The following is a 25,566-nucleotide window of genomic DNA, read 5'->3' as shown; positions in this document are numbered from 1 at the left end:
CAGAATGTCTTGAGCATATGGTACACTTTTTTGCTAGCTAGATAAATGGAGCTATGCTGAAAAAAGTTCACTTTATATAGCGATGCTTGCAAAAAAGTTTTTTCTAAATTGCACGATCTTAAAAGTAGAGACAATGATACAGTCGATTTCACAGCTAATCTACTGTTAAACAAGTGACATTTCATTGCTTTAATGTAATTTCATGTATTTTCATTCGATTATATCTTATCAACTATTCCTAAAGGAGGACCAAATGGAAAAAACTACAGCTTCCAGTAATCTGATATAGAATCCCAGTGGGAGTCTCAGCAAAATGCTACCTACATTCATGAAAAGACACGTTTCTAATCCTGTGGAAAAAATGAATAAAGCTATGAACGCAGTTACAATAAAAAGTTTATTAAAGAAACTTGCCTTGTGATTCTCAAATACAAAATTAAACAAGACAATATTGAAAATTACATGGAATGCTATTAAATTCTAAAAAATAAATAATGACGAAACAGTGACCAAGGCTTGTGTTTTATGAGAATAAGATACAGAACCAACAATGACTTATGTAAAAGTTAAAAAAATTATCAAACAGGGAAGCCAGAAGCTAGGATAATTCAAGAAAGATGAATGATAAATGTGAGCATTCAAAGAGCAAGGAAGTGTGATGTCAACGGGCAATGTGAAGGGCAATCTGATGTGATGTGACTGTAGGAACTGTTTATTTGACATTGCTCTTTGTGCCACTCGCTGACTGCACCTGAAGCAAAATACAATTACAGTTGTGATATGCTTATGGAGTGTTTAACAGATACAATAGTTGTGATATGCTTATGGAGTGTTTAACATATACAATAGTTGTGATATGCTTATGGAGTGTTTAACAGATACAATAGTTGTGATATGCTTATGGAGTGTTTAACAGATACAATAGTTGTGATACGCATATGAAGTGTTTAACATATATAATAGTTGTGATACGCTTATGGAGTGTTTAACAGATACAATAGTTGTGATATGCTTATGGAGTGTTTAACAGATACAATAGTTGTGATACGCATATGAAGTGTTTAACATATATAATAGTTGTGATACGCTTATGGAGTGTTTAACATATACAATAGTTGTGATACGCTTATGGAGTGTTTAACATATACAATACTTGTGTGATATGCTAATGGAGTGTTTAACAGATACAATAGTTGTGATATGCTTATGGAGTGTTTAACATATATAATAGTTGTGATACGCTTTTGGAGTGTTTAACATATACAATACTTGTGTGATATACTTATGGAGTGTTTAACATATACAATACTTGTGTGATATACTTATGGAGTGTTTAACATATACAATACTTGTGTGATATGCTTATTGAGTGTTTAACATATACAATACTTGTGTGATATGCTAATGGAGTGTTTAACAGATACAATAGTTGTGATATGCTTATGGAGTGTTTAACATATATAATAGTTGTGATACGCTTATGGAGTGTTTAACATATACAATAGTTGTGTGATACGCTCATGGAGTGTTTAACATATACAATACTTGCGTGATATGCTCATGGAGTGTTTAACAGATACAATACTTGTGTGATACGCTCATGGAGTGTTTAACATATACAATAGTTGTGTGATACGCTCATGGAGTGTTTAACATATACAATACTTGTGTGATATACTTATGGAGTGTTTAACATATACAATACTTGTGTGATATACTTATGGAGTGTTTAACAGATACAATAGTTGTGATATGCTTATGGAGTGTTTAACATATACAATACTTGTGTGATATGCTTATTGAGTGTTTAACATATACAATACTTGTGTGATATGCTAATGGAGTGTTTAACAGATACAATAGTTGTGATATGCTTATGGAGTGTTTAACATATACAATACTTGTGTGATATACTTATGGAGTGTTTAACATATACAATACTTGTGTGATATGCTTATGGAGTGTTTAACATATATAATAGTTGTGATACGCTTATGGAGTGTTTAACATATACAATAGTTGTGATACGCTTATGGAGTGTTTAACATATACAATACTTGTGATACGCTTATGGAGTGTTTAACATATACAATACTTGTGTGATATGCTTATGGAGTGTTTAACAGATACAATAGTTGTGATATGCATATGAAGTGTTTAACACATATAATAGTTGTGATACGCTTATGGAGTGTTTAACATATACAATACTTGTGTGATATGCTTATGGAGTGTTTAACATATACAATACTTGTGATACGCTTATGGAGTGTTTAACATATACAATACTTGTGTGATATGCTTATGGAGTGTTTAACATATATAATAGTTGTGATACGCTTATGGAGTGTTTAACATATACAATACTTGTGATACGCTTATGGAGTGTTTAACATATACAATACTTGTGTGATATGCTTATGGAGTGTTTAACAGATACAATAGTTGTGATATGCATATGAAGTGTTTAACACATATAATAGTTGTGATACGCTTATGGAGTGTTTAACATATACAATACTTGTGTGATATGCTCATGGAGTGTTTAACAGATACAATACTTGTGTGATACGCTCATGGAGTGTTTAACATATACAATAGTTGTGTGATACGCTCATGGAGTGTTTAACATATACAATACTTGCGTGATATACTTATGGAGTGTTCAACATATACAATACTTGTGTGATATACTTATGGAGTGTTTAACATATACAATACTTGTGTGATATACTTATGGAGTGTTCAACATATACAATAGTTGTGTGATATACCTAGCATACTACCTTCAAATAGTGAGTTGATTTTGGTGAAAAGAAGAAAACAAGAGAGAAATTAGAGAAGAAACGAAACTTTGAAGTCAAAGTTGTGTAGCCATTGCTAATATTAGGATGGTCCGTTGTCGCAGTGTTGTATGTTACAACTGATATTATAAGGATAGTCTGTTGTTGCAGTGTTGTATGTTTACCATTTATATTCTCTTACCTTGTCTAATATTATGGAAGCACTAATCTCGGACTTGTTTGTGGCGAATAAGGTCACATGACAGCCGCTAAACAACTCTTGTACAACTCCTTTGTGAGTTGAGAGCTTGGCTTTTGCCATGGGTTTCACCAACTCCCCAACCCTACATATTAATGAATATCAACTGACACTCTACCTAGCCAAGGAATGAATGAGGTAACTCCAAATCGTAGGTTAACTGATACTACATATACCGGAAAAACTCTATTTGAGCACCACCCTTATTTCTTCAAAAGCAGCGTACGATGTAATGGCAGCCAAGGTTACAGTATATCAAAGTTCGCTTTCTAACTCGAATGTTTCCTGGTTTTCCGCAAAACTTTAAAAGCGACACCATCGAAACAAAGTAAGACGTGTAACCACATTCATCTAATATGTCTTACAAAAATTAGTTCCTTGTTCAACTCAGTCTGATATTTGGATGTATATAAAAAAACTTCTAACAAAAGGACTGACACCGATGACATTAATGATTCTCTAACAAGAGGAGAGTGCAAAATATAATAGGCGACATTAGCAATGCTTTGTCAGCAAAAAGATTCAATTTATCTTCCCAAAATACTTAACTAGTCAAAGAATAAAGTGCCAGCATATATTTGAATGTCACTTCTAAAGGAACACCACTATATGCGAAGGACTGAAAAATACACCGCAATGAAGGTCAAACAGAGGCTTAATAAGGTCCAAGACAGAATAACGCAACTCTGAATCACAAGTTAGCCGATAGTCTATTTAGTCAAGACAGAATTATACAACTCCAAATCACAAGTTATCTGGTACTCTACCCAGCTAAAGCATGAATAACACAACTCCAAATTACAGCTTAGCTGATATTCTAACTAGTCAGTAGACAATTGGAACAACTAAGAATAAGAGGCCAACTCCAAATCATATAGTCGATCTGAAGCGCAATTATATTACAGCCAGTCAATGTACCAAGAAGGGTTAACTAACCAGATAATGTAGACAAACTTGACTGTTACATGACTGTCGATAGTGTCCGAGGTTCTATAGAGAAAATATAAAGGTCTATCATCTTCTAAGCACCCCTTCATTGCCTCTACATCAGCCTCTTGCCCTGTGGCTATACACTGCAAATCAATGACAGAAAACTCACAGGCCATTGTGTATGAAAAAAGAGGTTTGGAGTCCAAAGACAAATCGAACAACAATATACACAAATGTGTAATGAACAATTGATATATGAATAGACATTATCCAAAAAAGCTGATAAGACCTTTTATATGCCTTATGTATATTAACTTGTACTACATTACTATGTATATTAACTTGTACCACATTACTATGTGTATTAACTTGTACTACATGGATATATATATCCACGTATATATATATATAAATCTCAGTGTTTGTGTATCATCTGCGTCTCTGTGTTTCGGTATATCTAGATATATATATATATATAGATATATATTTATATATATGTCCAGCTATAGTTATTGAAATTTTGGAATTAATGTTATCCGTGTTCTGATGGATTTGAACTCGCGGTGTCTGTTGTTACAAGTTTGAAATCTAGACACTCTACCACTGAGCCATAGAAGACATAATGACCTATATCGTTATCATATTCGATATACTGTAACCACACGCTAATTATTTTAGCAATGCACCCACATGTTACGATGCCCCTGTTAAAAAATTTCTTCCATCAGATTCTATTAATACATATGGAGTCAAGGCCAACTCTTCTCACACGGATATTTGTGGGAAGAGCTTCGACATACTCTCTCCGTTTAGTTAGACAAAGACAGCATGGTATCCCATTTTTACATTCGTACCAATATTGAGAGGTACCAGTATCGTCGTATTCAAAGTTGTAATGGATAGCTTATGATGGAACAGTAACCTTTTTCATACACACACTTCTATGCGAAAACTGTTATTACTAATTCAACGTATTCAGGATTTTTATTTTTTATTTTTTTTTCAGTTCGTATTAATTGTATCCTTACAGAATCATCTTCTGTTGTAATCGTAGTAGAACAGACTTAATTTAGCTATTACTTGCTAATTATTTCACATATATCTAAACCCTTTTATAATTGTTTTATTATTTTTAATTCATTTTACCTGTACAAAACAGTTTCCTCATGATATGAAATATAAAAGTTACAGTTGTTTGACAAAGTTTTCAAACCTTTACAGTTGTTTTTATTTTCTCTTAAATTATTTCAATTACACAACACACTTTTCTCATGATATGTAGTTTGCAAGTTTGAATGGCAAATGTTGTTATATGTTTAATACAATCAATTTTCTATGCAAAGACTTTTTACTACCCTGTCAACGCCGGGTAGCACAGCTAGTATGTATATATATATACAGTGAAACTCGGATAACTCGCCCTCGGATATATCAAACACATGGTTAACTCAAATGGATTTGCTTGGTCCGTTCCCACGCAATGATAAATGGCTTTATATAACTCGACCTCGGCACCGTTAACTTGAACAGTTTTTTGCCGAATTCACAAACGTGGTGTCCGTTCAATTTATTTCAAAGGAGTTTCCACTAGTCGCGGAGCTGAGACTACTCTGCTTTCTTAACGAAAGCGCTTTTTATACTCGTATAGTATACATATAATTTCTCCCGTACCGTATAATGGAACCGAAAAACAAATCGTATAAAAATGATTAATAGGGTCGCTAAGACGTTCGCTTAGTTACTGCCAAGCTATAAACGTTAGAAGGTATTTGTTGTATTACACAGATGGAGAGGATGGCTTGGATTATAACGAGAGCGATATAAGATCGTTTTTCTTTAATTTTGTATTTAACCGAAAACGCATGGTCATCCCCAGACATGAATATAATGTGCTCGTTAAATGCAAGAGTTGTCTACTCTTAATGAAAACATAAACATGAAAGGATAACTCGCACTTGTACTAATATCATTACAACATCCCTTCACAAGCTCAAAAGCTGGCATATCTATATAATGATCTACTAAGATAAATCGGCACATAAAACCTATGACAACCACATAAGCTATCGTAAATTTGTATGGGTAAATGTAACGCAAGTAAACAACAAGAATATTTGTCAAGATAAGGTACGTAATAATATGCAATAGTGATTGTCTAGAGTTCATAGTTTGTTGCTCAGCGATATGATGTAGCAGCATGTCGCAGTATGGTAGTTACCATAGTTCATAGTTTGTTGCTCAGCGATATGATGTAGCAGCATGTCGCAGTATGGTAGTTACCATACTCTTAAGCTTACGCCTCATATTTATCTGGCTGTTGCCTGAGCCGCATACTCATCCTCGGGGTTGCCGTCATAGCTGATCTGACATTAACTCTGCGTCTTTCCGCATTTACATTAGAGTCATTAACTGAGATTACTGCTGACCTGTTCCGTACCAAGTGCTGACCATTATCTCCCTCTATGATAACCTTTCGATCGCCATCTTGGTTAGCTCTGAGTACTGTGCCCTCCTGGCTACTATCTCTCACCATAACACGATCTCTACCACACACTGCTGGAAGATCTTTTACCTTAGGATTGATATCGTGGTTCATCTTCATTCTCTCTTTGTAAAGCTCATTCTTGGCTTTAAACTTCTCATGATCGGGTAGCTTTGGCATTAGACTATCAGGATGTACTGACAAAGTTGTCTTCAGCATCCGTCCCATAAGCAATTCAGCAGGAGAGTATACTCCTAACTGTGGTGATGCTCTGTAGGCAAGGAGAGCTATGTATAAATCTTTCTCCTTGCTGAGCAAGGATTTTACTGTTGCAACCGCTCTCTCAGCTGCACCATTGCCGCGAGCATACTTCGGGCTACTTGTGACATGGGTGAATCCATATGCTTTTGCAAATATCTGAAAGTCCTCAGATGAATACTGCGGTCCGTTGTCAGACACTAAACAATCTGGAATACCGTGCCGGGAAAACATACTTTTCATGTGGGATATGACATTCTTTGATGTAGTATCTCTACCTAGTAAAGCTATCTCAGGGTATCTTGAATAATAATCTGTCACTATCAGGTAGCTGTTTCTCTCTAGTTGAAACAAGTCAGTGCCTAACATTTGCCAAGGGCGATCAGGGGTAGCGGAAGGTCTCAGGGGTTCGTATGTTATATTCAATTCTCTCTTACACACTTCACAATTAGCTATCTGTACCTCTATTGCCTTTGCCATAGACGGCCACCACAAACTGTTTCTAGCCCTTGCTTGGCATTTAGTAATGCCTAAATGTCCCTTGTGTATATCTTCAAGAACCTGACTTCTCTGGGATAGGGGAACCACCAATCTCATGCCTAGCATCAGCAGTCCCTTGTTCATAGTAAGTAGTCCTCGCCTTTCAAAGTACGGCCTCAGGATTGTGTCCATGGATGAAATGTAAACTGGCCAACCCTGTTCAACATAATGAATAACCTGTCTCAAAGTTTCATCTTCCCTTTGTTCCATTTTGAATTTCTCCAATCTGTCGCAGCTTCCATTCCAATGCACACTCTCTTGTAAGTAGCTCTCAATCACTTCTATTCGTACTATATCACTCTGTTCTGGTTCCCTAGTGTTATATCGTGATAGTGCATCCGCTGCCTTGTTGTCAGTTCCACTCACATATTTGATATCATAGTAGAATCTCTGTAGTCGCAATTTGAAGCCTTGAATTCTGGGAGGCAGCTTATCTAGAAACTGATTACCGAACAAGGGAATGAGGGCTTTGTGATCTGTTTCAATCGTTACATCTTTCATTCCTAAGACATAATGAGAAAATTTCTCCATTGCCCAGCACACTCCTAGCGCCTCCTTTTCTATTGCTGCATAACGTTGCTCAGTTTCACTAAGGGATCTACTAGCAGCCGCCACTAGCTTACGAGTGCCGTCACCTTGAAGTTGACTCAGAGTAGCTCCTAGTCCTTGATTGCTGGCGTCTGTGGTCACAAATGTGGGCTTTTCTGTACTGTATGGAGCAAGAATGCTTGGTTTGCTGAACAGCTCTTTGACTTCTTGAAATGCACTCTCCTGCGCATAACCCCAGTGCCATTCAATACCTGTCTTCAGCAAAGCCCTCAGAGGGGCACTCTTCTCAGCCAGCTTCTCTGAGAAGCGTGCATATTGATTTGCAAGACCAAGGAAACTTCTTACAGCTGTCACGGAAGTGGGTTTGGGAAAGTCTTGTATTCCTTGTATTCGGGGTCCAGCGCTTATACCCTCCTTAGAGATGATATACCCAAGAAACTCCACACTTTTTTGACCAAACTTACATTTTGACTTGTTCAGTGTCATACCCGCCGTCTTGATTGCGGCCAGGACCAGCTCCAAACTTTTGTCATGTTTCTCTTCCGTTTCTCCAAATACACACACATCGTCCATATGAACTATCACTCCTTCAATCCCATTCAGCATTCTATTCATTTCTGCTGAAAATATTTCCGGGGCACTACAAAGGCCTTGGGGAAGTCTTTCATACATGTATCTTCCCTTATGAGTCAAAAAAGTAGTCAACTTTTTTGACTCTTGACTGAGTGGTATCTGAAAAAATCCACTGTTAGCATCAATTTTTGAAAACTTTACACCGTTTCCCAGACTAGCAAGACTGCTCTCTACAGTGGCCATTGGATGAATTTCCCTCATCACATATTTGTTGAGTTGGGTGAAGTCTGTACAAATTCTAACTTTGTCTTGGCCATTTTTTGGTACAACGACCATTGGTGCAACCCAGGGTGTTGCTTCAGTAATTGGCGTGATGACTCCATCCTTCACCATCTCATCTAATGCTTGCTCTGCTTGTTTCTTTAGCGGGAATGCTATTGGTCTAGGGACGTGTATGGCAAAAGGTATGGCATCCTCCTTTAGTGTGATGGAATGTTCACTCTTCACTTTTCCTAGACCCTTGAACAGCTGCTGGTCCACATTCACATCACTCACTTCACATCTGTCAACATCCACTGATATTAACTGTAGTGTTTCACAGGCTTTTCTGCTCAGCAATGGTGTCTGTTGATTCTCAACTACATATATATCTTCTTTTGTGGCAAATTTACCAGCTTGGATGCGGCATCTTATAACCCCTAAGCAATTTAACTGTGTTTTACCTGCCCCGTATAATCTTTTAGTTGAAGGCTCCAATCTCCCTTTGAAGTGATTTGGTCCACAAACACTTAGTGCAGCCCCAGTGTCCAATTTAAAGCTGGCTGTTTGCCCCTTCTTCAAGCTTGTGTCTACTTTGACTGTAGAATGCCATGCTCCTGTGTTGATGGATTCCACTAGGTTTATTTCCCCTAAATAAACCTCCTCCTGAACCTCAGTTTCATCTTCTTTTAGAGCATTTATTTCTGCTCTTCCTCTGCACTGTCTGGCAAAGTGGTTAAATTTATCACAGTTTCTGCATTTTTGACCCATAGCGGGGCACCTTACTTGATTGCTATGATTCCTTCCACATCTGCCACAAAAACCTCCACCAACTGTTTTTATTGCTGGTTTGGTTTTCCAGCTTTTCCTTTCACTCCTTACTACCTCAATATCTCCATCCTTGATTTCCTGCTTTTCTTGCTGTGGGGTGGCAGTCACATTTTTGAACTTGACTGCCATTTCTTGCACTCGAATTGCCTTGACAACGTACTCTAAAGTGAGCTTCTCATCAGGCTCTCTCATTAGCTTATCACGAAGCTTCACATCATCCATTCCAAAGAGTAGTTTATCTCTGATGAGTAAATCCCTCTGTGTTTCAAACTGACACCCTTCAGCTAGCCTCTTCAGCCTCATAAGATATACATCACATGACTCACCTGACTGAGTGCAGCCGTGGAATTGAAATCTATTCACTATAGTTCCGGACCTTGGGTTGCAATAATCTTGAAATTTCTTTAACACGTCATTTAACTTCCTCCCCTCTGTTCCTTCTTCTATCTCATGAATCAGACCATTTTCATCAGGGTCAGTTGTAAATTCCAGCTGTGAATATACTTCCCTTACATCTTCACCTCCTACATGTCTGAACAAGGCAAGCTTCCTTTTTTCTGCAGCCTTGCTTGTTGCCACCAAATCTATGGCCAGCAAATAATCTTCAAATGATCTGGACCATTTTCTCCACTCTCCAGAGAGATCATCAGCCCTCAGATCTAAGCCGTGTGGAGACGAAACACCTTGCATGACACCCAGGAACAAGTTTAGACCGCTGCCACCATGTTGTATTACACAGATGGAGAGGATGGCTTGGATTATAACGAGAGCGATATAAGATCGTTTTTCTTTAATTTTGTATTTAACCGAAAACGCATGGTCATCCCCAGACATGAATATAATGTGCTCGTTAAATGCAAGAGTTGTCTACTCTTAATGAAAACATAAACTCGAGAGGATAACTCGCACTTGTACTAATATCATTACAACAGTATTAGCGATAAAAATTTAATAAAGATAGACACAGCATGCAAAATACATATTGTAACAGTGATTATATGCGGATACATAAAGATAAAATGTCACAAATAGGCTCGTGGCTTGTCGTCTGCTACAACAGACATCCGCTTTACGATGGCCTCACAGGAACAAGGAAAAGCGTGGAAACCTTCAGACAAACTAAAAGTAATTGAGGAAATCGAAGCAGGACAAAAGCTATCAGCATTATCAAAAAGAGAAAATCTTCCAAAAAGTACAGTGTCAACATGGATTAAACAAAAAGAAAGAATAAGATCATTATGTGACCAAAATTCATCAAGGCTAAGAGATCGTTCAACGTCGCACGATGATTTGGATGGTGTATTATTGACTTGGTTTAGACAAGTGCGTAGTGAAGACGTACCTATCGATGGACCAATTTTGTTAGAAAAGGCTAACAAGTTTTTACAGGATTTAGGAAAGGATACTACTGTTTCTCGCGGTTGGATCGACAAGTGGAAGAAAAGGCATTCTAGTGGCAGTCAGATAGTTGTTGGAGAGTCAGCTGCAGTTAATGTTGGAGAAGTGAAAAAGGGGAAAGAAGAGGTGCTTACTCCATTACTTCAAACGTACACTTATGATGACATATTCAATATGGACGAAACCGGGTTGTTTTACAAGCTCATGGTCGACAAAACGTTGCACTTTAAAGGGGAGAAATGTAGTGGAGGGAAGTTGTCAAAAGAAAGACTGACTGTGGCACTTTGCGCTAATATGTCGGGCACCGAGAAGGAAGTTCCTATTGTAATAGGAAAGTTCTAAAATCCCCGCTGTTTTAACAATGTTACTAACCTTACATGTCAGTATTACCACAATAAGAAGGCTTGAATGATGAGTGACATCTTTCAAACATGGGTAAGAGATTTTGATCGCCGGATGACCAGAAAAAACAGAAAAGTGCTTCCCATCATTGACAACTGTCCAGCACACCCAACTATGAATGGGCTTATGTCAATCAGGCTTCTATTTACACCACCCAATACCACAAGCGTGCTGCAACCTATGGACCAAGGAATCATTCAAACTTTTAAATCTTACAATCGTCAGCAAGTTTTGATTCACTGTTTCCGATTCACTGTTGATTACATTGACACTCATGGAAAGAAGCCAGATGCTTCTATCAATGTTTTGCAAGCAATACGCTGGGTGGACAGAGCATGGAGCCATGTCACAAAAGAAACGATTGCCAACTGTTTTCACCACGGGTTTGGTCATACCAACCTTGATCAAACAGATGCGACTTCAACTGCTGATGATAATGAAGAAGGTGACACTGTGAGAAATCTAAATCTTCTACTACACACCATAAATTCTACATCAAATGAGACAGCAAGTAAGTAATCTTGAAATAGCCAATGCTGTTACATTATTATGAACTCGACCCGATGAAGGGTTAAATTTATGACTGTCTAAGGTGCCTAATAAATGTTTTAAAAATAGTGTTACTTTAGCTTAAATTCAAGTTTGGTTTTGCAGATGAGCTTTTAGTGGTTGATGCAGACATTATTGTTGCTGAGCATTTGAGTGATGCAGAGATTGTGCAGTCCGTGACATATTGTGGTACTCTCGATGAGTCCGATAGAGAGGATGAGGCTGAGATTGTTGAACCTGATCCACCTACCTTGGCTGACGCAAACAACGCTTTAGATGTCCTCAGACGTTTTATAGATACGAGAGAGTGCAAGGACTATAAGAACTGTTTAAAATCTATTTCTACAATAAGTCACACTGTTGATCTTTGTCAAAAAAATACCTTGTCACAGACTACACTCGATAAGTTTTTTAAATGAAACAACTGATCAGATGTAAAGCATGTTTTTTTGCATTGGTCATAAATGTTTACTTATGTCTAGTTTTAAAAATTATCAGAAAGAATAAATATTTTTCTATTGGGCTGAGATTTGTTTGCAGTTTTAGGTGATGTGACTGACAAGACGTTTTAAGATTAAAATTGGCAAAATTGATCTCGAGTAAAACACTCAGAAGAAAAAATGTCTTCTGAGCGTTTTAACCGCGATTAGGTTTAGCCAATTTTAATCTGAAAAAGTTCTGGCAGTCACATCACCTAAAACAACACACAAATCTCAAGTGTATAAAAATATCTATACTTTCTGATAAATACTTTAAAACTCTACATCAGATGCCCTTTAACTTACAACAAACAACCTATACTATATTTTTATATATACATGTAGTTTGTATATGTATCTACTGATAAATACATTCACTTGTGACTGTGCTTTGATAATTTGAATGCTCTGAGAACTCAAACACTTTCGCTCGGTCTCGTGAAGTTTGAGTTATTCATGTTTCACTGTATATATATACATGTATATATATATATATATATATATATATATATATATATACACATGTATATACTAGCTGTAGTCCAGCAAGATGCAAGCTTTTCATTCCAAGATTTTAATAGCTATAACCGGACAGATATAGATATATATATTATTATCTGTCCGGTTATAGCTATTAAAATCTTGGAATGAAAAGCTTGCATCTTGTTGGATTTGAACTCACAAAAATTGCAACCGAAAGTTTGTAAATCAATTATGGTATCTAACCACAAGTCTACGAAGGTTTGAAGGACTACATTGCTCCTACTATATACTGTATATACTTTTCCCGCTTGCACATGCTAAATGACATATTAATTGATACATTGTGCCCATAGGTTACGACCCCCTGTTACAAAATATCTTTTGCCTAACTATGAAACAAAGCTTTTTTGTCCTTGCCATACTAAAGCAAACTTGTTTTCTGCTGTATGATATCAACCAAATTTTTCTCAAATTGAAAATTTATTGATTGTTGTACTTATTACAACGAAATAACAAAAGTTTTTGTATACTCTTCGCCGAAATACCTTCCACAAGGCCGGAAATAGATATCCATTGCTCGCTATCTCAGTTCAGCGCCATTCGTTATGGTAAAAACGGATTCGCAAACAGATAAGTGATAAAATTTTAGTTTGAAGTTTAGTAAAATACATACTAAAACTGTCTTCAAGTATGTGTTGAGTAAGCTAAATTCATTCATGTTAGATTCAGCGTTTATGTTATGCATCTGTCTCAAAGGTAAGAACTTCCCTGTGGTACGTACTGAACGTAGTACAATGTAATGTTAAATTTTCTTGCAGACCATGACCACTAAGTACACCAAATTATTGTAGGTAACTATAGTTACTAAGGTCAACATATTGTTTTGTTACTCAATACTAATGATGATGATTTTTACAAGGAAGTGTTTGCATTAGATAATTACTATGTATTTCTGTACCACTCTATATGATATTTTTGGCTTATGATGTCAATACTGAAACGATACAAAATCGTATCATTGTACACCAAATAATCTTTTATTGTATTCATAGCCTGTACAGACTATAACAGACTATATATAGTAATTAATTAGCAATAACTTGTTAATAATTTCACTTTTACATTTGAAGTTTTACCTTTACAGTTTTACTTTTCCTCCTAATTTATTTCAACAAAACACTCATTTCATGATATGAAATTTGAAGTTACAGTTGTTTGAAAACCTTTACAGTAGTTTTATTTTTTCTCTTAATTCATTTGAACTGCACAAAACACACTTTTCTCATGATATGAAATTCAAAAGTTAGAATGGTATATGTTATATATATATATATATATATAAATACAAAGATGGAAATTTTTTTTAGCAATAGTTTATTACTTAAGTTTCATGATGCAAAAGGATGTTAAGTTTACACCAATCGTCAGATAAAAAATCGCATGACACAAACACAGAACCAAGAACACACTAAGAACACCAAAATAAAGAGTTACCTGTATAAATACAAAGATGGAAATTTTTTTTAGCAATAGTTTATGACTAAAAGTTTCATACTGCATGCAGTAATCATCAGATGCTATTGTGAAGTGCTTGTGTATAATACTTGGTCAATTCAAGTATAAAAGCCTAACTATTAAATTGGTTAATTGGTGAGCTTAGCCTTAGATAAGTAAAACTTGGTGACGTGTCTACAGGATGTTACTATATCACTTCTCTGGTTCAGGGTAGCTATGTGAGGTTGGAAAATTATAAAATACTCCTCAGTTAAGCATAGATTGCACTTAGAAAAACCATTCTGACAGGCCTTAGCTCTTGTTATTACTTTCCAATCGATACTAAAATCCTTTCCCTCGTCTTTTAATTGCCATATATATCTACTTAGTTCGGTGGTCTTTCTTTTGTTACTAATACCAAAGGATGTTTTGTGGTTGTGGAATCTGTCCTTAAATTGCCTCTCTGTTAATCTGATGTATGTTTGACTGCTTCTGCCGTCTGTGTCAACTGTTGCCTGGTATATAATAGAACTCGTGAGACACTGACCATTCAAAGGGCATTCATTATGATTTCGGCAATCGCATTTTCTGCTGCTTTCGTTTGTCGTAAACTAAACCTTTCCAGGAATCACTGACAAGAAGTGGCTATGATTACCAGCTGAGATACGAGCAGGACAATACTTATACTACTGGCGGTAAGAATAGTCGGAAACGTGACATATTATGGTATAACCCTCCATATAGCGAAAATGTTGCCACTAACATCGGAAGACAATTACTACTGCTAATCAAAAGATTATTTCCTAAGAACAACAAGTTAAATAAAATCTTTAACCGAAATACTGTGAAAGTTAGTTATAGCTGTATGCCTAATTTAAAATCAATTATAGACAAGCATAACAACAAATTGTTAGCGAACTTTCTTTAGTGAGTGTTATACGTGTGAATAACGTTAGTGAAGTATATTTGTATTGAATGCGTGAAGTATATTTGTGAAAATATTTCGACGAATGAGGTTCCATGAAAGCGTAAACAGAAGCACATCGTGTTCAACTACGTCACATTTTCGGCGTTTCGAGAGGGATTTCATCCTATGATGTTTTCGGTTGGTTGCGAATTTGATGGCTGCGATCAACTGTTCGTTTTTGAGCTTTTAAGAGCTTGTAATCACATTTCCACATATTCTGAACAAACAACACAGCAGAGTAAGACATGGTGGGCCTTTCAATACCAAATAACTGTAATGTAAATTTTGTTACAAGTCAAGGTTTAAATAAAAATAAAATTTCTGTCCAAAGACTTTTTTATTCACCTAGTTACTATGTATATTAACTTGTATTGCATTATTAGCTACTTATCTGTATCTACATTATGATGTACAGCGCACATTAAATCGCCATATATTATTAAAGAAGGCTCCATTGCACTGTAAATTCTTATAAACTTGCAAACCCCTGAGGGAACATGACCAGAGAGACACCTAACTGCAAAAATAAATTCCTGATCTCTGAATAGACTGTTTTACCTATAAAAAAAAGCATAACAGAAAAGTGACTAACCTGTAGGGGTTTCTTGACATCATTAGCTTCGTACCCTATGCAAGCCCAGGTTGTAGAAGAATCGTCTGATCTAACCTTAGCAATAGCCTCTGTCACATCGTCGCCGTGCCTCACCTCTGCTCCCCCCCTACTCACTGGTATAATATTAGACTTGGACTTGGGGGGTTGAGTAGCAGGCACTGCGGTGAAACCTCTCTTCACCATATGCGCAGCTTGGGCATTCTCTACCACCTTGGACTCGTTTCCACTAGTCTCCTGAACCTACCAAGCATACGAATAAACCAATCAGCAATGCTTTTACATACGGATACTACGATATCCTTGAGAATCACACGATCGCGGGTTTGCATGAACCTAATGAATTTCTAGCAGTATCGTCATAGACCTATTAACTATACTATACTGGGCAATGCGAAGCCACGGTGTCCTACATAAATAGCCGCAGTCTTTGTGACGCAATGTCAATGCATAGTTAATAGGTCTATAAGTATCGTTAACAGCCTTTGTAAGCATTACAATACATGAATATCTACAATATATGGACGTCTACAATATATGGACATATACAATATATGGACGTCTACAATATATGGACATATACAATATATGGACATCTACAATATATGGACATATACAATATATGGACATCTACAATATTTGGACATATACAATATATGGACATCTACAATATATGGACATCTACAATATATGGACGTCTATAATATATGGACGTCTACAATATATGGACGTCTACAATATATGGATGTCTACAATATAAGGACGTCTACAATATATGGACGTCTACAATATATGGACATATACAATATATGGACATATACAATATATGGACATCTACAATATATGGACATCTACAATATATGGACATATACAATATATGGACATCTACAATATATGGACATCTACAATATATGAACATATACAATATATGGACATATACAATATATGGACGTCTACAATATATGGACATATACAATATATGGACATATACAATATATGGACATCTACAATATATGGACATCTACAATATATGGACATCTACAATATATGAACATATACAATATATGGACATATACAATATATGGACGTCTACAATATATGGACGTCTACAATATATGGACATCTACAATATATGAACATCTACAATATATGGACATCTACAATATATGGACATATACAATATATGGACGCCTATAATATATGGACGTCTACAATATATGGACGTCTACAATATATGGACGTCTACAATATATGGATGTCTACAATATAAGGACGTCTACAATATATGGACGTCTACAATATATGGACATATACAATATATGGACGTCTACAATATATGGATGTCTACAATATATGGACATCTACAATATATGGACATATACAATATATGGACATCTACAAAATATGGACATCTACAACATATGGACATCCACAATATATGGACATCTACAATATATGGACATCTACAATATATGGACATATACAATATATGGACATCTACAATATATGGACATCTACAATATATGGACATCTACAATATATGGACATATACAATATATGGACATATACAATATATGGACATATACAATATATGGACGTCTACAATATATGGGCGTCTACAATATATGGACGCCTACAATATATGGACGCCTACAATATATGGACGTCTACAATATATGGACGTCTACAATATATGAACGTCTACAATATATGGACATCTACAATATATGGACATCTACAATATATGGACATCTACAATATATGGACATCTACAATATACCAGAATAATAAGCTGCATACGTATAAGCCAGTTTAACAAGGCTACAGCATGCCAAAACGGGGAAAAATTTTCTTCAGACAGAATATGGTAGTAGAATGCTTATTTCTAAGGCTTCAAATAGTAAGCTACTGAAATATGGCGTGCGAGTGAGCTACTGAAATAAGGCGTGCGAGTGAGCTACTGAAATAAGGCGTGCGAGTGAGCTACTGAAATAAGGCGTGCGTGTGAGCTACTGAAATAAGGCGTGCGAGTGAGCTACTGAAATAAGGCGTGCGAGTGAGCTACTGAAATAAGGCGTGCGAGTGAGCTACTGAAATAAGGCGTGCGAGTGAGCTACTGAAATAAGGCGTGCGAGTGAGCTACTGAAATAAGGCATGCGTGTGAGCTACTGAAATAAGGCGTGCGAGTGAGCTACTGAAATAAGGCATGCGTGTGAGCTACTGAAATAAGGCGTGCGAGTGAGCTACTGAAATAAGGAGTGCGAGTGAGCTACTGAAATAAGGCGTGCTAATAAGCTTCATATCAATCTTTCAGGTCGCTTTTTCAGGTCACTTATTCACGTCGCTCCTTCAGGATGTCATACGTCACATCTCAATTTGTAAGCTATGAGAAGATCTACGATTTTTCGACTGACTGAAACATCTTTGGTAAAACTGATGAATTAAACTCGCTATCCGGTAGCTACAGACATCAACACTACTGGAAACCCTATAAAATTATAACACATGACCATAAGTATTTTACTTCGACATGCTGTAATCACAGGAGTCCATAGGCAAAATCTCAAACACACTGATAAATGGAGAACACCTACCAATTTGTTGATGTTTTCATGAGTAACATCGTCAAGAAAACTTGTCTCAAGCTGAGCGTGACTGGGGGAGAAAAACTGGTCATTAACAGCTCCAAAAACAATTCCATAGCGGCCCTTCTTACTGAATGGCACCTTATCTCCAATCCTGGCAAAAGAGCAGCCAAGTCAAAATAAATAACACAACAAAACTATCGCCTACATTTTGCTCATCAACAACTGTGGCAATATTTGGTTTCTTCCCTAGCCATAAAAACTTGTCCTTGATAACAGCCACTGAAAACCATATTTCCACACTATCTTTATATCTAGCCGTGCATCCATGGCAGTTTCAGAATTTTTGGATGAACAGATGGGAGATCTAACAGATAGGATATATTCAAATAGTAAGGAGATATTCAAAAACTAAGGAAATATTCAGATACTAAGGAAATATTCAGATACTACGGAGATATTCAGATACCAAGGAAATATTCAGATACTACGGAGATATTCAGATACTAAGGAGATATTCACATACAAAGGAGATATTCACATACAAAGGAGATATTCACATACAAAGGAGATAATCAGATACTACGGAGATGATCAGATACTACGGAGATATTTAGATACTACGGAGATATTCAGGTACTACGGAAATATTCAAATACTAAAGAGATATTCAGATACTACGGAGATATTCAGATACTACGGAGATATTCAGATACTACGGAGATATTCAGATACTACGGAGATATTCAGATACTACAGAGATATTCAGATACTACAGAGATATTCAGATACTACGGAGATATTCAGATACTAAGGATATATTCAGATACTAAGGAGATATTCAGACACTAAGGATATCTTCAGATACTAAGAAGATATTCAGATACTAAGGAGATATTCACTTACAAAGGAGATATTCACATACAAAGGAGATATTCAGATACTACGAAGATATTCAGATACTACGGAGATATTCAGATACTACGGAGATATTCAGATACTAAGGAGATATTCAGATATTAAGGTAATAATGCAATCAACTGATCTTCATCTATAACAAGCTCATCCAACATCCATGCTCATCCAACATCAACGAGCACATTTTTTTACTTGTATTCCAAGAAATGATACACCCATATAAGGTAGGATAAATATCATTTGGATACAGTGAATAACTAGTGAATGTGCTCACCAGCGAATAAGAACAAATTTATGTGTAGTAGCGATGTCAAATTGTTCTGTCATCTTGATGAGAGCGTATTGCACTTTGGTCTCATCCAGTTGACTGGCCAACTCATCCACACCTTGACCTGCAGCCTGCAGCTGGATGACATTCGTATTTGCTTCATGGTGATCGACTAAGACATAACTGCCAGCAATAGCTTCATCGGACCTCAGTCTGTTCAGAGCGTCTGTAAGAAACTTTGCGTCGTGTGCAGTAACTCCTGTAGTCATGGTTACGGGAGTTGAGTAATCAAGCTGATTCCAGCAACTTACTTTTGCTGCCTGAAAAATGATGAGAAAGATTGTTGTGAGTGGCATTAGGTGCAACAATCACTTACACTTCAACTTTGCCTCGACTTTGGTAAATCACCTAAATTTTGCTAATTATTTACTTTTTATTAGAACTGTTAATAACTGTTTCAAGATATTTGTGGAGAAATAAGGCCTAGAGAGCTGTCAAACCCTTTCACTTATTATCACCTGTTATGAAAGGCCTATAGACATCGACTTTGTTGCAAATAAAACTTTTAATGCTACAGAAAAAATGTCAGCTATAATAAAAGGACTTATCTAGCTAGATCATTGCTCATTATTAGCTAGGTAATGGCTTTATGTATAGTTTTATTAGGAAATCATTATATCAGAGGTTAGAAAAATTGCATAAATTTTTGGCAGTTAGTCCAACTTTTTTTATCTACATCAAAACAAAGGTTCAATGATAAAAATTTAACTCTACAATTGAAAGTAACATTCATTATTTGAAAGCACAAAACAATTGACAATGGTAAATTATTGGCAAAATTTAATATTGGCCATTGAAAAAAGATGCTCATGTAGGTAAGTCATCACCAGACAAGTACCTTGGTAGGCAATTTAGGTCTGCACTGATGATTTCTCTTTACAGTCTGCTACGGCGTGCTCTTCAATGTGGTAAGGGCAGTGAATTCAAAGAAGCACTTTTCATCATACTAATGCACTTTTTACTAACGTAACTTTGAACATGGTTGAGGTATATTGGCCTAGCTCTCTAACAGAGGCATTCCATTACCACTAAATAATAGTAGTAATGGAACATGCAACAAATAGATGGCTTTTATGCCGATATAGATGGTCCTCATTTGGTGGTAATAACACATTTTAGCATGTTATTTTCAATACATTACAAATACCTTTAGTTAAACAAATCATTACCAATAGGTTTAATTAGCATGTAACTGTGTAATTAGCATGTAACTGTGTAATTAGCATGTAACTGTGTAATTAGCATGTAACTGTGTAATTAGCATGTAACTGTGTAATTAGCATGTAACTGTGTAATTAGCATGTAACTGTGTAATTAGCATGTAACTGTGTAATTAGCATGTAACTGTGTAATTAGCATGTAACTGTGTAATTAGCATGTAACTGTGTAATTAGCATGTAACTGTGTAATTAGCATGTAACTGTGTAATTAGCATGTAACTGTGTAATTAGCATGTAACTGTGTAATTAGCATGTAACTGTGTAATTAGCATGTAACTGTGTAATTAGCATGTAACTGTGTAATTAGCATGTAACTGTGTAATTAGCATGTAACTGTGTAATTAGCATGTAACTGTGTAATTAGCATGTAACTGTGTAATTAGCATGTAACTGTGTAATTAGCATGTAACTGTGTAATTAGCATGTAACTGTGTAATTAGCATGTAACTGTGTAATTAGCATGTAACTGTGTAATTAGCATGTAACTGTGTAATTAGCATGTAACTGTGTAATTAGCATGTAACTGTGTAATTAGCATGTAACTGTGTAATTAGCATGTAACTGTGTAATTAGCATGTAACTGTGTAATTAGCATGTAACTGTGTAATTAGCATGTAACTGTGTAATTAGCATGTAACTGTGTAATTAGCATGTAACTGTGTAATTAGCATGTAACTGTGTAATTAGCATGTAACTGTGTAATTAGCATGTAACTGTGTAATTAGCATGTAACTGTGTAATTAGCATGTAACTGTGTAATTAGCATGTAACTGTGTAATTAGCATGTAACTGTGTAATTAGCATGTAACTGTGTAATTAGCATGTAACTGTGTAATTAGCATGTAACTGTGGCTTCGAAAAAGAACTACAGACGGTTCCCAACCTACGAACGCGTTACATTCCGAACGATTGTTCGTAAGGTGAATTTGTTCGTAAGTTGCTTCAGTGCTATATTTTGTATTATAATTTATGTTTAAGGCCTATATAAGTATATTGAAGGTTTATATAAGTATGTTTAAGGCTTGTATAATTAACCTGTATTGGTTTGTACTGAAAAAAATATTTAATGAAATGGAAATAATACTTTGGTGGACGCCGGGCCATGACACTGCATTTCTTATTTATTGTCCTTTCTTTTATAATGTTGTTTTAATCGTTATGCTATCACTTATCGTTGTTGTCTTATTTTTTGTATGTATTGTCCGTTTATTATATCGTTGTTTCACTCGTTATGCTATTGTTATATCTGATATACCGTCATAACACCATCACTTATCGTCACTTAGATTGTTGTCATACCAACGCGCTAGCGGTCCTATTCATTCACCTTGTTAGCCGGTGTTCTTACCGTTTGCCGTTAGCCGGAACGGTTGATATTATTGTATATAAATGAGTGCGCGCATTTAGTTGAGCAGAGCAAATAGCCGTATGCTCCTCGGCTGGTGAAATTTCCTTCGCTAATTAAAAGCTGAATGAAACTACATGCACTCTCTTATCTTTATTTATTAGTAGAGATCTTGCCAAGTAAAGGCCGGCAAATCTCTTTACAATACGTATGTAAAGTTCAAACAAAGTTCAAACAAATAATTCGAAAGTTAATCGAGTTACGAACAACGTACATGCGTTCGTATGTACCGTTGTTCGTAACTCGAATGTTTGTAAGTAGGGAACCGTCTGTAGTTAATTTGAATATTGACTAAAATGTAAACAATACAAAGTTAACTATTGATATTATGAAATCATGGCTAAACCAAAACCTTTAAACTACTCATGTGCCAGAAACGGAAAAGTCTTATGCAAGGCTAAGTTTAAGTAAAATTTCAATAGCATTTCAAAATATCAACTGTGAGAGTTCGCCAACTAGTTGACGAACTAACGAATTCTATTGAATTCAGTTAACTCTTTAATGAAATGTTTATATTCAACCCGCCTGAAGTTCAAGTGTTTTGAAAGCATTTCAATATTCTTATAACAGAATGAAAATTTACTAATATAGATCAATTTAAATGTTATTAAACATATTGTATATCTAAACAGAAGAGCTGATCAGTGATGGAAACGTTTATGAACAGGTTTGGCTTGTGCAAGACATGCGTGTTGAGTCCTAAGTGAGCATGAGTCTGGGATATCCGAGAAAACATATAGACATACGTGTACATTTAGAAGATAATGATGCTACACGCTGTTGTATTAGCAAAAGCGGATGGCATAATGGAGAAACGCCTAAACACCAGAGATATACGTAATATTGCAATAACATGACACCTAATACATTAGAGGACCAGCAATAAAGACAGTCACCATATAATCATCTACAAGCAGCTTACAAACCTCCTGTGAAAATAGCCCATGAGGAAAGAGACATCAATTGACATGCCAGAAAACCATTAAAAGATGTCAGACTTGTACCAGACATGACCAAGACAATAGGAGTTAGACATAATTTCCAATCATTACACTCCCATGACATACTTAAGACAAGTTCACTCCATTGCTAACCTTCTGCAACGCAAAGAACAGAGCCGGGGCACCTAAACACCTTCTCACAGGCTAACAGAGACATCTATAAATGAGAACAGCTCCAACGACTCAGCATCTGGCTATCAATCGATCTATTTCTCTCTTTTTCAAAGACCTTCTGAAACTCTCTCTGCCTGCTGAGGCGCGTCCCTCTGCTTTGGAAGCCTCCCTTTTTTTTCTCTCTACCTCTGGAGCCTCCATCCTTTCCTTACCTATGAAGCCTCCTTCTCCATCATCAGCCGATCCTCTTCTACTTCCCTATCTGAACCACCAAGCTTCTATATATAAGGACTGCTATGACTCTCGTTTGGCTGTTGAAACTCGCAGCCGTACAGACCAAGAAAGCTAACATGGATAACAGTTTGAGTAAGGGTGTAGCTTTTATTGGCTATTTTAACCTTTTATCATTAATATTATTGTTTAGAATTTTGTTAAATGTGTATTTGAATTGTTGGACTTATAGAATAAAGAAGTATATTTTACTAGGAAATATCAGTATTGCTTACAATTATAGCTTCACACCTTCACTTGTACCTAAACCAGTAATTATCTAATTAGTTCCCACATGACAAAGCAAAAGTACACAAACTGAACATTATACAGACCTGCCAACCCAAGAGTGGGGCAATGTGTGAGATTTGGTTTTGGGGCAATTGCTGTATCAATGATAGTATATATAAAATTGTGGAAATTGGGGCAAAAATCTCACGCATTTTCATTTTTTCTTTGGGGTGATTGCGTGAGTCTCACGCCCAATGCGTGAGAGTTGGCAGGTATGTGAACATAGTCAAAGTAGAATAAAATGACAAAGCAAATTCAACACTGATGCCGTTTGTGGATTCGGATTAGTTATGCGTAACATAATTTTTCCACATTCTATCCATAACAACATGTTAAATATGTGCTAATATTGCTAAGAAAAGAGATATTCCGCATGAGTATTGAACACTAATGTTTTTGTAACCAGAGAACAGATCTTCAAGGTAAGGTGTCTCAGAACAACTTGTCCTAAGCCTGAATAACCAGAATTATCTCTAAACTGGAATCGTGCTTGTGAATAAATTTTTTAAGAAAAAACCACACGAATTTTCAAAAACACGCCAAAAAGACAGCTTTTCTCTAAAAATCTTTATCGAGAAAATATGAAAGCTTTTTGAAACCCTCAATAATGTACTCAACTGAAAAACTTGAAGCCACTTTAATAACTCTTACACAATGTCTTCTACGCGAGATTTATGGATAGTCTTATAAACATATCGTTATCAGTAATTAGCTTTTAAACTTGCTCTACAAACCTATTGACCTAATAGCAAACTAGACGGATATCGGAGCCAAAGCTAGACGGCTCGAACGCTTCCTGAACAGGGGTGCCGCTAGCCGAATACGTAGGACATGTAGGTATGTTCCTTTATCTGCGACGGTTCCTAGAATCCTAGTCTCAGTACTTCCGCTCCTCAAAATTTGACCAAAGAATTTACTTACACCCCTATCCTGAGCGATCGTCTTCAATTCGCTAATAGTCAGGTGGCCACAAGGCAATTTCGTGTCAACAGGTGGCAGAAAATGGGGTCTGTGGTTGCTTAATAGTTTTATCATATTTATAACCTAGTCATTATTCTTACTACTATTTTAGCTGATAGGCTAAATTTTAGTACATGTAATTGGCTATTAAATGGTGAGTAGTAATACAGAAATCATGTTTTTCTCACGCCGTCTGCAATCAGTCGAACCAGCTAATCAGAGCCGTAGGCTTTCCCCGTACTATAACATTCACGTCATGTTATAGTACGGGGGTATGACAGTACGCCGATAGAAATTTGGCTTTAATATGTTTCCGGTCTCGCCCGGCGACTCGTCAGCGTGGGTAGCAACAGTCGAAAACTTGAATTCACAATTTATACTGATCTCCAAATTTAGCTATCATCAATGATAAATAGCCCCCATGTGGGGACTGTATATCATTGCTATCATGGATTGCATAATTCACTATAATAAAATACCACATTCTAATGAGCTAATAGATAAAGAGTTGTTCAACGCTCTTGCACAGACCTGCCAACCCAAGAGGGGCAATGCGTGAGATTTGGTTATGGGGCAATTGATGTATCAATGATAGTATATATAAAATTGTGGAAATTGGGGCAAAAATC

General features: G+C 36.2%; 1 protein-coding gene across 4 annotated transcripts; it reads right to left on the bottom strand.

Annotated features, from left to right (window-relative positions):
• Window positions 1-374: 374 nt before the first annotated feature.
• LOC137403469 (uncharacterized) lies at window positions 375-24,962 on the bottom strand. 4 transcript variants are annotated; one of them, XM_068089438.1, is made up of 7 exons: window positions 24,899-24,962; window positions 19,623-19,936; window positions 18,440-18,584; window positions 15,828-16,088; window positions 3,979-4,115; window positions 2,986-3,127; window positions 375-751 (listed from the first exon to the last, which is right to left on the bottom strand). In XM_068089438.1, the coding sequence occupies exons 2-7, from the start codon at window positions 19,883-19,885 to the stop codon at window positions 713-715; spliced, it is 987 nt and encodes a 328-aa protein (XP_067945539.1). In that variant the 5' UTR covers window positions 19,886-19,936; window positions 24,899-24,962; the 3' UTR covers window positions 375-712. The 4 variants fall into 4 exon arrangements, with proteins under 4 accessions (XP_067945539.1, XP_067945536.1, XP_067945537.1 ...); XM_068089435.1 differs by lacking the exon at window positions 24,899-24,962 and adding an exon at window positions 24,712-24,825; XM_068089436.1 differs by lacking the exon at window positions 24,899-24,962 and adding an exon at window positions 24,629-24,740.
• Between the last annotated feature and the right edge of the window lie 604 nt (window positions 24,963-25,566).

The sequence above is a fragment of the Watersipora subatra genome, chromosome 1 (genome assembly GCF_963576615.1).
Source record: "Watersipora subatra chromosome 1, tzWatSuba1.1, whole genome shotgun sequence".
NCBI classification, from domain to species: Eukaryota; Metazoa; Bryozoa; class Gymnolaemata; order Cheilostomatida; family Watersiporidae; genus Watersipora; species Watersipora subatra.
The sequence above is the reverse complement of the archived record's forward strand: the minus strand, read 5'-3'. Positions and strand labels throughout refer to the sequence as shown.

Coding starts and splice junctions, on each gene's coding strand:
- LOC137403469 (XM_068089438.1), bottom strand. CDS start 19,885: ATGACTACAGGAGTTACTGCACACGACGCAAAGTTTCTTACAGACGCT. Junction 4,116..15,827: donor ATGTCAAGAAACCCCTACAG/GTTAGTCACTTT, acceptor ATTGATTTGCAG/TGTATAGCCACAGGGCAAGA. Junction 752..2,985: donor CTTCCATAATATTAGACAAG/GTAAGAGAATAT, acceptor ATTTTGCTTCAG/GTGCAGTCAGCGAGTGGCAC.